Source organism: Macrobrachium rosenbergii, chromosome 49, assembly GCF_040412425.1.
Source record: "Macrobrachium rosenbergii isolate ZJJX-2024 chromosome 49, ASM4041242v1, whole genome shotgun sequence".
Taxonomy (NCBI): domain Eukaryota; kingdom Metazoa; phylum Arthropoda; class Malacostraca; order Decapoda; family Palaemonidae; genus Macrobrachium; species Macrobrachium rosenbergii.
In genome coordinates this window covers 6,156,615-6,171,998 of record NC_089789.1, presented here as the reverse complement: position 1 = coordinate 6,171,998, position 15,384 = coordinate 6,156,615, and the positions used below count along the sequence as shown (strand labels likewise).

Here is a 15,384-nt window from a genome sequence, read left to right as displayed (position 1 = left end):
ATATATATGATATATACAGAACATAGATATATATGCATATAATACATATATGTATATATATGCACGTATGTATGCGTATATATACTTAAATATATACATGTATGTATATATATGTACATATATATCTATATCTATCTATCCATTTATATATATATATATATATATATATATGTATATATATATATATATATATACATATATATGTATGTATACTGTATATAATCAAGGAATCAGTTTAAAAAAATCTCTCTATGAAATGAACTTTTTTCACAATAAGCTTTTCAAAATAACAAATTTTTTAGACACGTCATAATAAACATAAATTTTCCTTCGCTAAACAATCTAAATACGCTATTTAGCTAATCATAAAGATACATTATACATTTAATTATACATTAGGCAGATGCACTTCCAAGGACATACACGTACACACACACACACTCAATTACTCTCATAGTAAATATGGCTACCATGGGTCTAATGGAACCTTGTTGCAATGAAGCCTTGTCACTCTTTGTATCATGACTTCGTGACGTCACCTCGAAGTCCATCTTGCTCAGTCGTCAGCACAGAATGAGCTCACTACTACTGTATGTCTTTGAAGTGCTGTTAAATTTTATTTGTTTTTGTTTTTAATTCACTATTTAAATCTTCTGAGGTTTTATAAGTGAAATTCCACTTTTTTAATCATTCAGCAATAAAGGTTCCTCGTTTCATTAATAAAACTATTAATAAAATCACTTGGTTTTATCATCTTTTCTGTTCCCTGAAGTCAAAGAGGCGTCTGATTCCTCAGTAGTAGCCATGGCTGACTTTCCATTTTCGGTAAGCCCGCTCCCGACTCCCCCCCACATACACACGCCAAAAACTTTACATCATTCATAACAAAATAAAATTTTTCCCCTTAATGATTATAAAAGGGATTTCAGTTTCAGCCTCACCAGCCAAGAAAGTTTCCTTTTCCTCACTCTTAACTGGAGAGGACTTTGTTCCCGCACCAGTAACCGACATTTTTCTTGTCTTCATCAGCAGCCAATAAACCTTCATTTCCTTCTGGCCGAATGCACCTCATTTTCCGTCGTCATTTCCAGAAAAGACATTATCACATACTTAAGAGATCCTCAGAGTCACCAAGATAAAATGCCAGTAGTTTCTAAATTATGGACAAACTGCATTGAGTACACAGCAGTCATCTAACAACTTTGACATACAGTTATACCTACGTGACAGCACCGACAGGGAATGGGGGTGGGGTTGGAGGTTGGGGGGAAGTTTAAAAGATGCTGGAACTAAGGAGGGAGGAGGAGGAGGACTCGCTGGAGGAATCCTGAAATGCATGGAATCCAGTTCTTGCTGACACTGCATCTTTCGTCTCACGCTAGACCTAAAACGGCCTAAGTTATTGCATGGAAAATGGCCATAATAAGTGCAATCAGCCTTGTTAGGTTTAATCTCGAGTCTCTTCTATATATTTATTAATTGATCTATCTATTATTTTCTTTCTAGTAGGGGCTAGTTAGAGATGAGACTGAGAAGGAACAGCTGCATAAGACTAGTAGGATGAGGAGGTACCATAGTTTGCTCTGCTTTGGGGCGCTTTCTGAACCTGCAAGAAGTATTAGAGATGAATGTTAGTTTCAATTCTAGTTTGGGAATTCATGTGTAATTCTATGAAAAGCCTACACAACACACACACACACACACACACACACACACACACACATATATATATATATATATATATATATATATATATATATATATATATATATATATATACATATACTGTATATATATATACAGATATATACACTGCATATATATGGATATATATATGTATATATACATATATATATATATATATATATATATATATATATATATATATATATATATATGTATGTATGTATACACACACACACACATATATATATATATATATATATATATATATATATATATATATACATACAAAGATATATGTAAACAAGAGAGTAACATAAAAAAATTGCTTGAAATTCTTAAAACATAAAATTAGGTCAAACCAATGACTTGAAAGTAAGTGTGTAATAAATACACATGCATACATGAAATAGTTTTCTCAAAACAAATTCTTTTAACATTGCCTAATTGCTCCTTGCAGTTTATGCTGTTATGCAAATATTTTCTCCACTATGAAAAACAAGTAAAAATGCGCCGAAGTTTCCTCGGCGTAATCGAGTTTTCTGTACAGCCACTACAGCGTATAATCAAAGCCACCGAAAATAGATCTATCTTTCGGTGGTCCCGGTATAATGCTGTATGAACCGCGACCTATGAAACTTTAACCACGGCCCGGTGATGGCCTCTCCTATATCGTTGCCAGAAGCATAATTATGGCTACCTTTAAAACTACTGAGGCTAGAGGGCTGCAATTTGGTTTGTTTGATGATTGGATGGTGGATGATCAACATATCAATTTGCAGTCCTCTAGCCTCATAGTTTTTAAGGTCAGAGGGAGGACAGAAAAAGTGCAGAGTGAATAAAGAAAGCTCACTCCATATATTCAACATTTATCAGAAATATGTTTGTAATAATGCACATGAATGCGATACTCCATGTACAGTCCTTTCGGATTCTGAACGTTGCTGCTACGGAGATTTGCTTATTCCTTTTTCATCGCGTTCGTCTGGTAACAAAAGTAAATATATATATATATATATATATATATATATATATATATATATATATATATATATATATATCTTCTTCTTTTAACGTGCTTTTTCCCATTTTTGTATGAGGTAAGCACGATGCCTTCTTTGAAGGACTTTTGATTTGGCTTTTGATTTGGCTTTGGGGTAGACCTGTGGTCTCGATCGGCTGCCCTGCCTGACATCGCTTAGATCCCGGTAGCGTATGTTTCATGTATCATACCCGACCCAACGCCCTTCTTCCCAGCAGCGAGAAGTTATTGCGCGGGTATGGCGAGAGTTCGAGACGTGTGAGATGTTTGTTATGTTTTTAGAAGGTGTTGTAGTGGCTTTTGTTTTGTGTGTGTATTTAGTCAGTAACATCCATTTTGCTTTTAAGCAAACCTATCCGTTGATTACATATATAATCCCGGGATGTCTACATCGATAGCAAAGTGTCTGCCTCTCTGATCAGTCGGCTGCGGATTTGAACCCGCCACAGACCTCACTGAAGTCCGAAGCTGCTGCTGTAACCGACTGAGCCATCGAGGCTCTATATATATATATATATATATATATATATATATATATATATATATATATATATATATATATATATATATATATATATATATATATATATATATATATATATATATACTTATATACTCTGAATAAATGATACATTAATTTTCAAGCCCAAGAAACAGAGAAAATCTTCCTCCCCCTGCTCTCCCACTGCAATTTTTAAAAATGCCCACTAACTCCCTTCTGTCGCCCTCGTAAAAATATATATATGCATTATATATGTGTATATATACATATATATAATTTATATATATATATATATATATATATATATATATATATATATATATATATATATATATATATATTATTACTAAAAGGACCTCATTCAAACTGGATGGTATCTAATGGAGTTTTTTATTCAGAAAAAGTTACAAGCTTTCTTGGACAAACTGTCCACATTATCAAGTATCCGTACAATGATCAGACGCGTAGTCCAGCTGTATTTATATCTATGTGCTGGGTACTTTTAATCCTATAATCGCCTAGCTTCTCCTGTGTAACCCCCACCCCCTCGTGATCTTGGTCTTTCTCTGATCCCTTCTTCCAGGTGTCCATTTTCCGTGCGTTCTCTTGCATTTTTCCTTCGTTTCCTTGCTACTGTGGAGTATACGATTTTTCTAGATATGCTGTCTTCAAAGCCGTTTCTGGTGTTCCCTGCCATCGTGTTGTTGGCGCAAGTTATGAAGGCGTTCTCTACAACCAGTCTACAGTAGATGTTTTGTTGGAGTTCCTGTACAGAAAACTCATATTTTCCCAGTCTATTCTGTGATCATTTTCCCAAAAGCGTTTGGCAACTGCCGACGTCTGCTTATAATGCCTTATGTTCTGCAGATATTGTTTGCTTCGCTCTTTACATGATTTGCCAGTTTCGCCATAGTACCCTTCTTCACAGTCTAGACACGCTGGCCCCCCTCTAATCTCTTCCCCCTCTACCGACTTTTTGTTTCTAACTATTTTATTCCTAATGGTGTTTTTGTAGCTGCCTATCAATTTGAAATTATTTAGCTTTCTGTTGATGGGTGCAATAGAGTTGTTGTTCGGGACTGTAATTATTTTTTTCTTTCCTACCAAATGTTCCTTTTCTATCCTTTCCCTTTCCCCAAAATAGTTTTTCCTTGCTTTGATGTGTGCCCACTCCCACCAATACTTAGGGTAGCCAAATCTCCTAAAACTCTCCCTCAGGTAATCCAGCTCTTCGCCTAAAAATTCGGGACTGCAAATCCTATAAGCCCTGATGGCCAACCCTGTCATTAATCCTATTTTTATTTCTTTCCTATGACTGGAGAACCTATGTATGTATGAATTGGCATGTGTCTTCTTCCTATATACCTTGAATTTTAAATTTTCCCCTTCCCTCTTGACCAGGATCATCCAAGAAAGGAATTCCTCCCTCCTTCTCTTCTTGTATTGTGAACTTGATGTGTTCATTTAGTTTATTTATGTTTTCTACAAACTTGTGTAGATCTTCCCTTTCTCCCTTGTAAATAATCAAGATGTCATCCACGTATCTTATCCATTTTACGATATTTAAGTTCCCTTAAATATCGTAAAATGGCGAAGAGCTGGATTACCTGAGGGAGAGTTTTAGGAGATTAGGCTACCCTAAGTATTGGTGGGAGTGGGCACACATCAAAGCAAGGAAAAACTATTTTGGGGAGAGGGAAAGGATAGAAAAGGAACATTTGGTAGGAAAGAAAAAAATAATTACAGTCCTGGACAACAACTCTATTGCACCCATCAACAGAAAGCTAAATAATTTCAAATTGATAGGCAGCTACAAAAACACCATTAGGAATAAAATGGTTAGAAACAAAAAGTCGGTAGAGGGGGAAGAGATTAGAGGGGGGGTATATATGGCAGCGTGTCTAGACTGTGAAGAAGGGTACTATGGCGAAACTGGCAAATCATGTAAAGAGCGAAGCAAACATCTGCAGAACATAAGGCATTATAATCAGACGTCGGCAGTTGCCAAACACTTTTGGGAAAATGATCACAGAATAGACTGAGAAAATATGAGTTTTCTGTACAGGAACACCAACAAAACATCTAGACTGGTTGTAGAGAACGCCTTCATAACTTGCGCCAACAACACGATGGCAGGGAACACTGGAAACAGCTTTGAAGACAGCATATCTAGAAAAATCGTATATTCCACAGTAGCAAGGAAACGAAGGAAAAACGCAAGAGAACGCACGGAAAACGGACACCTGGAAGAAGGGATCAGAGAAAGACCAAGATCACGAGGGGGTGGGGGTCACATAGGAGGAGCTAGGCGATTATAGGATTAAAAGTACCCAGCACACAGATATAAATATAGCTGGACTACGCGTCTGATCGTTGTACGGATACTTGATAATGTGGACTGTGTGTCCAAGAAAGCTTGTAACTTTTTCTGAATAAAAAACTCTTTTAGATACCATCCAGTTTGAATGAGGTCCTTTTAGTAATTCTACTAATGCACAGAACAATTGTGTATATATATATATATATATATAATATATATATATATATATATATATATATATATATATATATATATATTATATATATATATATATATATATATATATATATATATATATATATATATATATATATATATATATATATATATATATATATATATATATATATATATACATATACACACATATATTAATTCGCATTTTTTAAAATAATTTTCATGATTTGCTTTGCTGCATCTTATAAAACTTTACCAGTAACATGATTAGTGTGGCTATCATCAGTGATTTTTCTTTCCAAAGCTTATTGTATTTTAAAGGACAACCAGTGATATGAGACTTTCCTTCTTTCGTACCAGATTGTCATCTCTCAATGAAATTCTTCATTCGCTGAAGAATTTTTATTCATCTTTATTATGTCATAACTCAGAGTATCTTTATTATAAAAAATTCCTATATCCTTTTCCTGTCAGAAGTAATATAAAAGTATTCGCTCGATATCTGGGTATGAAGTGAATCTTTTCTGTATCCAACGATCATGAACACCAAACATCTCTTCTCTCTTTGTTCCGTTTCGTTGGGGTGAACAATATACCATACAGGAAATCACGGAAGTTCCTTACGCGGATGAAATAATGACAAAGGGGAGAGATTGAGATGGCTTGGACATGCCCTTGGCAGTGCCGGGGAATATGGTACGTGATAGTGTCAGCTGGGCCTCTTTTTGGGCACGGGAAGGGTTGGACTACCCAGACTTAACTGGATAATAAGTCTCAGAATTTCCCAGAAGCTCTTCGTGTTGCATGTTGTTGGAAGCATTGGTCATGATGATTTCAATGTTAGTTTTTCTCAACGAAGAAACGAAATAATTTTTCAAGACTACATTAAACTAGTGCTGAAGTATTGCTTTAAACTAGTGCTGAAGCTATTAAATTGATATTCATCATGCAGCTGTATGCCGTAACTTGTTTCTGTGAAGACACCGCTAATCTCATATCAAAGCTCTAAGACACAATATAAAGCTGCCTTTTATTCAAGACCCATATACATCTATGTGCATCTCGTATTCATCTCTCGGAAATTGTAATCTTTCCTTCTTAATTGTTACATAACTGACGCAAATTAAAAGCGCTCAGTTCTGCCAAGTTAACCGTCGTTCCACTCAGAACTGTAAATAAGTCGTTCCTGAGATCTAAGCTCTTCTAATACTCGGCTCTGACTCGTATTGCTGTACTTACGGTACAGTTGGTACTGATCCTTGTATTTCGAACAACCGACGCTTGACTCTCGTGCTCTCGTCTGTAACGCGCTTTTAGTCAAATTCCTTTCGAATATCCAGGCTTAAATTCCACGCTTGACTCTCGTGTTCTCGTCTGTGATGTCCTTTTCGTTAAATTCCTTTTGAATATCCAGGCTTAAATTCCATTTCCGGTGTGAAGGGTTAACCCAGACAGACGAAGAATCACGTCTGATTACATGGCATAGCTGGAAATAATGATGTTCATCAGTTTTCTTCTTAGAAAGGATCAGATAATTACGCGAATAGGAGTGATCTAAACACTTGACAATTAATTACTCTACGCTGCCCTAAACTGGAAGACTGCAGTATCTGCAGAAATACAAAACCGAGAAAAATGGTAGATACTACAGTTTTCCCTTGCCTTACTACTGCAGGTACTGCAAATGGGACCTCCTAAATAAAGCATTGTAGAATCATTCTGAAACTCGAGTAATTTGTGTATTTAGTGCTTCACGAGCCAAGTGGGTGGCATATCTCAATTTCGAAAATTTTTGCAGATGCTGCAGTTTTCCAATTTTAGAGTAGTACGGTGAAATTCAGATACATTTCTCTCTCTCTCTCTCTCTCTCTCTCTCTCTCTCTCTCTCTCTCTCTCTCTCTCTCTCTCTCTCTGCTCTTGCGCTATAAAATGTCACACTTTACAAGATAACTGAATCGCTTAAGGTTAACTAAAAATTGGAACTGGTTGATATTCGAGCACCTCTCAGTCTTCAACTCCATTAGAAAAATAGTCAAAATATATCTCTGTCAGTGTCTCGGGGGAAATTTCTTTAACTCATTTTGATACCTGGAGATGATACCATTTAATTTCCTGGATTTTATGGGTTCAAAGAATATAAGATGCAGTTTTAATGTTACTTGTAAAGGTTTGTCCACAATATAGTAAAACTGTAAAAAAAACTTGTAACCACACGTCATCATCTTATTGCGGACATGTAACAAGCAGATTGCAAACAAGTCAGCGACCGTAAGTGGAGAACGAATCTTTAACAAATGCTGGATAATCGTATAAAGCACTGGGCAGGACTATCAATAAGTCGCTAACTTATATTAAACCTATTTGGGATGTGTGTGCGACTAGTTGCCGACGCGTTTAAGACATGTTTAGCTGTAGCGTGGACGCACCCGAACTCCTTTTCCCAGACTTTGACGAGACCAAAACAGAAAGGAATTCTATCTTACATTTTTATTCTTTACTTACACTTTTATCTATTCATTTATTAATTTCTAAATTTATCTCTTTTTTATTTAATAAGTGATCTTTTCTTTCTGTATTTCCCATTTCCTTCTGTTACTTCTTACTTCTTTCAAACGAGCGCCATATTCTTTGGAAGCTTGAATTTCAAGTCAGTGGCTCCTTTGGGCTTGTTCTATATGAACAGGGTTCATCTTCTGAATAATGATAATAATAGTAATAATGCTACTAATAATAATTATGATAAGAACGTAATGCCTTTAGCATGAGTAACATGTGTCACTCAGATAAAGAACAATTAAAATCAACAGAGATCATAACTTATGTCCTCGTCTCATTCCTGCAAGGACAAGAAGCAGAATGGAAATGGCGCATGGATATAGTCCTTCGACTTCGGTTCCCCCTCCCCCCACTCCCATCTCGCCACAGCACTCCGGAGCGCCTCTGGATCCCCGAAGGCTCTCGGGATCTTGGGCTTTATGTCTGACGCGTGTATAGTATTGGAGGATCGGAATTTGAATCCTTTCGGAGGTCCCGCTCTATCCGAGTGATCGGTTTATCGCCCGGAACACTGACAGGACCGCAAATGGCTACGTAGTCTCTCTGGGCTAATCACGCTCAGTGAGCTTTGGGCTTAATAATCGCGCCGGCCGCCAGAGGGCAGATATGACTGGTTTCGACTGCTTCTTCTTCTTATTTTGAATGTATGCAACGCTCTGGCGATTTATTGATAATTCCTTTTTAACTAAAATTAATGATAGAGGGATTAAGCATTATCTTTTGAACTGAGCTTATTATTATTATTATTATTATTATTATTATTATTATTATTATTATTATTATTATTATTCAGAAGATGAACCCTATTCATATGGGACAAGCCCAAAGGGGCCACTGACTTCTTTCATTCGAAAGAAGTAACAGAAGGTAGTGGGAAATACAGAAAGAGGAGATCAGTTATTAGAAAAACAGATTAATGTAAAATTGTGCATTTGCAGGAAAGACTGTTAGTACTCACATAAAGATATCAGTTCCAGATATTTTCAATCTGCTTGATTCTTAGGTTGTATACTTTCAAATTGTCTATTCCACTGATGAGTATCGCACTTCCTACATTAAAAATACGGATTTATGGTGACATGTACACACACTCACACACTTACCCAAACGCACACACATTCTTCTCTTCAGTATAGGTACACTGATGAGACGCTTTTTAATTTTCAGTTACACGTTGTCTGAAATTTTTATTGATGATTTTCCATTATCTATTACCATTATTACATAATAAAGAAACATAGCTAAATAGTTGTTTACTGGAGACTTTGTAACAATATTGTTATCATAACAACTGCGCGGGGCAGGAGGGTGGATGTGTCATGTGACTCATGTCCCCCCTACCCTCCCGATCCCCTGCCTACCCTGCCCCGACCCGGGATAGACAAACAGGTATGGAGGAGGAGGGTGGATGTGTCATGTCACCCCTACCCTCCTGATCCCCTATCTACCCCGCCCCCTTCAGGGTCGGACAAACAGGTTTGCAGAAGGAGGGTGGCTGTGTCATGTCTCCCATACATCCCGATCCCCTACCTACCCTACCCCACCCAAAGCAGACAAACAAGTTTGCAGCAGGGTGGATGCGTCATGTCACCCCTACCTACCACGCCCCTGCCCGGGATGGACAAACAGGTATGCAGGAGGAGGGTGGATGTGTCATGTCTCCCCTACCCTCGAGATCCCCTACCTACCCCACCCCACCCAAAGCGGACAAACAGGTTTGCAGGAGGAGGGTGGATGTGTCATGTCTCCCCTACCCTCCCAAACCTCAATCTACCCCGACCCCACCTGGGGCGGACAAAAGAGAAAGATCCACTCGGATCTTAGCAACTGGGTCTTATCGAACTGATTCGAACATTCTCCCAGATGCATTAAATTGTCAAGGAAAATTAATAAAAGATATGTTATTTATCGTTTTATTGTTGCCGAATTCTGTCACGTGCGTGATTAAGTATAATTTGGGGTAACACATTTGGTACTCCGTTTACTTTTATTCCTTTTATTAATAATTTCTTTTATTAAATTTCGAAATCTTTTGGGAAGATTAACCAACAAACGTCAGTGCCCCTGCCTATGTAAATGAATTGTTTCATGAGTTACTTACAGAAAGTTAGTTGCTGTCGTTACAGTCCTACTGATTTCAAATCACTATATACAGACTGGAGATGTAATTGCCTCCATACATGTATAGACATATATATGAATAATTGATTTATAAGTTATCGTATTTTCTCAGTTAGTGACTAGTTCCCCCACTCCGTTTCTTTACTCGCATTCGGTATTATTTCAAGGAAGCAATAGCGAAACCCTCGTTTGAGAATGTTCTTTTCTGTTGACAGAACTAAAACTCACCCATTTCCGTTCGAAGTATCAATAGAACGCGCCTGTAATCGCGACGATCGACCCTTCTGCATGGCGGCGGATTACAAGGGCAGATCGCGGAATACTTTAGGGCTGGTCTTTCCGTCATTTGTGGTTTATAGCCTGAGATGACGGAGGTAATACCTAGAAGGCAAAGGACCAGATGAATTCGGGGATCGATTCAGTCATGAATGTTGGATCAGGCATCAGAATTCGCGGTGCTCTTCAGTCATTGAATGGAAGTGAACCCGAGGCTACTTTTAGTTTTCTGTAAAAGAAAACGATTGTGACGGCTTTGTCTATCGGTCCGCACTTTACTCCCTCCGCAGTTTTTCTGTCCACTCTCAGATCTTACAAACTGCTGAGGCTAGAGGGCTGCAAATTGGTATGTTGATCATCCACCCTCCAGTCATCAAGCATACCAAATTGCAGCCCTCTAGCCTCAGTAGTTTTTATTTTATTTAAAATTAAAATTAGCCATAATCGTGCTTCTGGCAACGATACAGGACAGGCCACTACCGGGCTGTGGTTAAAGTTTCATGGGCTGCGGCTCATACAGCATTATATCGAGACCATCGAAAGATAGATCTATTTTCGGTGACCTTGATTATACGCTGTACTGAAAACTCGGTTGCGCTGAAGAAACTTCGGCGCATTTTTTACTTGTTTCCATATTTTAGAAATCATCTCCAATTCACGTCTACTTGTCCAGATGATTTAATCTCCCTCATTTCTTCCTCCCCCCCGGCCCCAACAACCCCTCCCTTGCTCCTGCCAGATTCTTCCTACTTCTCAGTCGCCTCTCCCATCCGATGTTCCGGTAAAATTTGTTACTAAAATACAAGTGAAGAGCATCTCTTTGCAGTGTTACTTGTATACGTGGAGCACTTCAGAGTTGATATCAGTAATCATCGGATTTTATAGTTAAAATTTTACTACTCCTCTGTCGGCATTTGGAATCCCTTCCTACTTCTGTTTTCCCGGAGTCTTACAATATTTCTTATTTTGTTTCCTAAACAAATTATTAAGGGACAAATTTTGTCTGTAAGTTGCTCTTCAGGGTACAGACAACAGAGAAATGATACACATTCATTTTTATGCAATGGATTTACGCAAGATGTGAGCTTTCAACCAGATATTTTCGAGATCTCTTCCACTGTTTTAGCGGCAGCATCTCGTTGCCTCGGAATAAAATTAACCTCATGAATATTACTGTAATATATATATATATATATATATATATATATATATATATATATATATATATATATATATATATATATATATGTGTGTGTACTTACATACACACACACACATATATACAGTATATATATATATATATATATATATACTTATACATACATACTATACTATACATACAAACATACATTTATATATGTGTGTATATATATGTATATATATTATGTATTGCATATACACAAAGAGTGAGACTGCAAACCCATTTTCCTACCCCCTACCTCCTCCTTGATATTGGGGATACTGGACCTCACGAATAATGAACACTATCACTCCACGAATAATACACCATCTTCACTACTCGACCTGTCTTGAAAACAGACGAAAAAAATGACATTATCTTACCACTGGCATCATGTCCGAGGGACAAGGGGTCCGGTGCCACGACAATGCTTTCGTGCTGAACATTCTCATTGTAGAGAGGATGGAGGTCGGCCGCGCACTTCATCACCACTCTCCCTTGGTCGAAGTGCGACGCCTGGGCCGTAAACTGGAGGCCGAGCTGAGAGGACACGCGCCCCTCAGAGTCTGCTGGGCTGTGGTACTGTCTCAGGTAATCTTGAGGAACCTGAAGGAGGGAGAATGGCCAGCGTCTGTGAGGGTTTCAGGAGCGAAGCTATGCGATGACTTTCGCCAGCGACAGAAGGTTGAATGAATGGGAATGAACTGAGTCAGGAAAGGTGAGAAATAAAGTAGACCCTAAGTTTAAAAGATAGTATTGAAGGCATATTGTCTAACAGAAATGATGTTTAGTGTCAGTGGCGAAACTATTTAGAACACCTGGAGGTAGAAGAAAGGCATGAACGAGGTAAAAGTGGAAGGGATAGATATAAACTTTAGAATGTCTGTATGGATGACTGATATGAATGTGTGTCTATCTAAAGGTTCAAGAATGTAGCAAGTTGCGCATAACGATGATGGTGTGACTGATTGGCTGACCAGGATGTCTGAGGTACATCTTAACGTTTGAAAGGTTCCGAAGGTGTGGATGGATGAATAATTTTAGAACAGGGGGTGAAGATGACTGTAGAAAAATAGGAGCATATCAGTCCAGGGTATAACAGTCACATAAATTATGTCTAAGATTTGACTGAAAAAGTTAGATAACATTATTTGTAAGGGTTGAGCAGCGTGATGGTAGATAAGGAGTAGGGGGAAGGGATCAAGTGTAAGAGAGAAAACTCTTCTTGACATTAATGGACTTATATATATATATATATATATATATATATATATATATATATATATATATATATATATATATATATATATATATATATATATATATATATGTATATATGTATATATATATATATATATATATATATATATATATATATATATATATATATATATATATATATAAGATAAGAGAAGGAGTACCAAGCGCTTTCGTGTTATTTCAACACATTTTCGAGGTACAATGCTAAAAACGCCGAGAATATCTAACGAAGTAAACATAAAAGTTGAAAAATGGAGACACAAACATCCCAGATCCGCTTAAAACTAGTACAGCAAGTACAGAACAGCTCAACAGGTGATTAACAAGAAACATTCTTACAAATCTCTTTAACAACAAATGCGTCTAGTTTGTGCATATCCTGGCTTACATTCAGTAAGTCACCGTGATATTTAATCAAAGCAGATTCAGTAACATTTCTACGAGTTATATTGTTACAATATAACTAGTTTTAACCGGATCTTGGATATTTGTGTCTCCATTTTTTCAACTTTTATGTTTACTTCGTTAGATATTCTCGGCGTTATTAGCATTGTACCTCGAAAATGTGTTGAAATAACACGAAAGTGCTCGGTACTCCTTCTCTTATTTTTCCTGTGGCCTTGGCTGAATATGTTGTCACGCGCTATTTAGTGACACAAGCATATATATATATATATATATATATATATATATATATATATATATATATATATATATATATATATATATATATATATATATATATAAATAGATAGATAGATTGATAGAGAGAGAGAGAGAGAGAGCAGGCAAAATATAAATTAACCTCATAAACATAGAAAGGAAAGGAGAGAAAGAGCTAGGGGCACAAACAATAAAACGTTATCTCCAAATGTCTCTCTACATACACCTACCTGTTGGTCGTTAATGAACCATTGCAACGTGGTGGCAGGTATGGACTTGGGGGCTTTGCAGGTGAGGTTAACAAAATCACCTGGGCGGTATTGGTGCTGGCCACCCACCACTTCCGGGTTACCGTCAGGTAATGCTGTTCGGAGAAGAAATGTAGAGAAATGGGTTATTATCATCTGAATGTTCTCTGAATGTTGTGGTTGTAATGAATTAGAGCACTTGACAGTAGTATAACCTGGAAGTTTTAGGATGTAGATATTTTGTCCCATTTTTTTTAAGGTTTTGAGTTTTTCAGCCAAAGTATCTCAGTTTAGGATACTCTATCAGATATCAAAACTTCAGCTGTCGGTGTTGTCACATTTTCAGACCAAATTTCCTCAGATGTTAAGCTAAGTAGAAGCTCTGAATAATATCAAAATTTTTGAAGCCCATTTTCTCAGAATGGGGAAAACATGGCGTACGTCACTTCGTCAAATCAGGGACGAATGAACGCATCCATGCACCAGGCATGTGCGGAAGTTCAGAAGACTTTGGGGATAAATGTGGAAATGTTTAGTGTGTGTTCTTTGGGGACCTAATCATTGTTAGGGAACATTTCCGTCGAAATTGGACAGTTAGGGAGTATGTACTTTCATAAATAAAAATAAACTCTGGACTGCTTGACAGTATATACGTTCATGAATAAAAATGAACAGCGATGGAAGCTGAAAAAGTTAACTGGATGCATAATATTGCACAGGAGGAGTTTCATTCCGTTCAGTCATTTCAACATTCATGTTCACGATTGCCTTCACTTCTCTCTCATGAAAGAGTCAATTCTGACTCATGAAATAATCAGTTCTGTCTCTTGAAAGAATCAGTCCTGACGACTCATGAAAGAATCGGTTCTGTCTCTTGAAAGAATCAATTCTGACTCTTGAAAGAATCAGTCCTGACTATTGAAAGAATCAGTTCTGATTCTTGAAAGAATCAATTCTAACGCATGAAAGGATCAATTCTGACTCTTGAAAGAATCAGTTTTGACTCATGAAAGAATCAATTCTGACTCATGCAAGAATCAATTCTGACTCTTGAAAGAATCAGTTCTGACTCTTGAAAGAATCAATTCTGACTCTTGAAAGAATCAATTCTGACTCATGAAAGAATCAATTCTGACTCATGAAAGGATCAATTCTGACTCTTGAAAGAATCAGTCCTGACTCATGAAAGAATCAATTCTGACTTGAAAAAACTAGTTATGACTCATGAAAGAATCAATTCTGTCTCTTGAAGGAATCGTCCTCTGCCGTCAGTTTGAAGGGAAGACTTGAGTCCAGTCATGATCCTTTGCATGTTTCGTAATACTGTCTCTTTATATCACTGTCTTTTGGCAGGAC

At 37.1% G+C, this 15,384-nt stretch overlaps 1 protein-coding gene across 1 annotated transcript in view; it reads right to left on the bottom strand.

Annotated features, from left to right (window-relative positions):
- Positions 1-208: 208 nt before the first annotated feature.
- LOC136832035 (cell adhesion molecule 2-like) overlaps positions 209-15,384 on the bottom strand; it is a 109,883-nt gene continuing 94,707 nt past the window's right edge. Inside the window, exons 4-6 of the mRNA XM_067092531.1 lie at positions 14,011-14,144; positions 12,241-12,463; positions 209-1,606 (exon numbers count right to left, since the gene is read on the bottom strand). Of these exons, the coding sequence (XP_066948632.1) occupies positions 1,503-1,606; positions 12,241-12,463; positions 14,011-14,144 (461 nt within the window). The 3' untranslated portion in view covers positions 209-1,502. The remainder of the gene's footprint in view (positions 1,607-12,240; positions 12,464-14,010; positions 14,145-15,384) is intronic.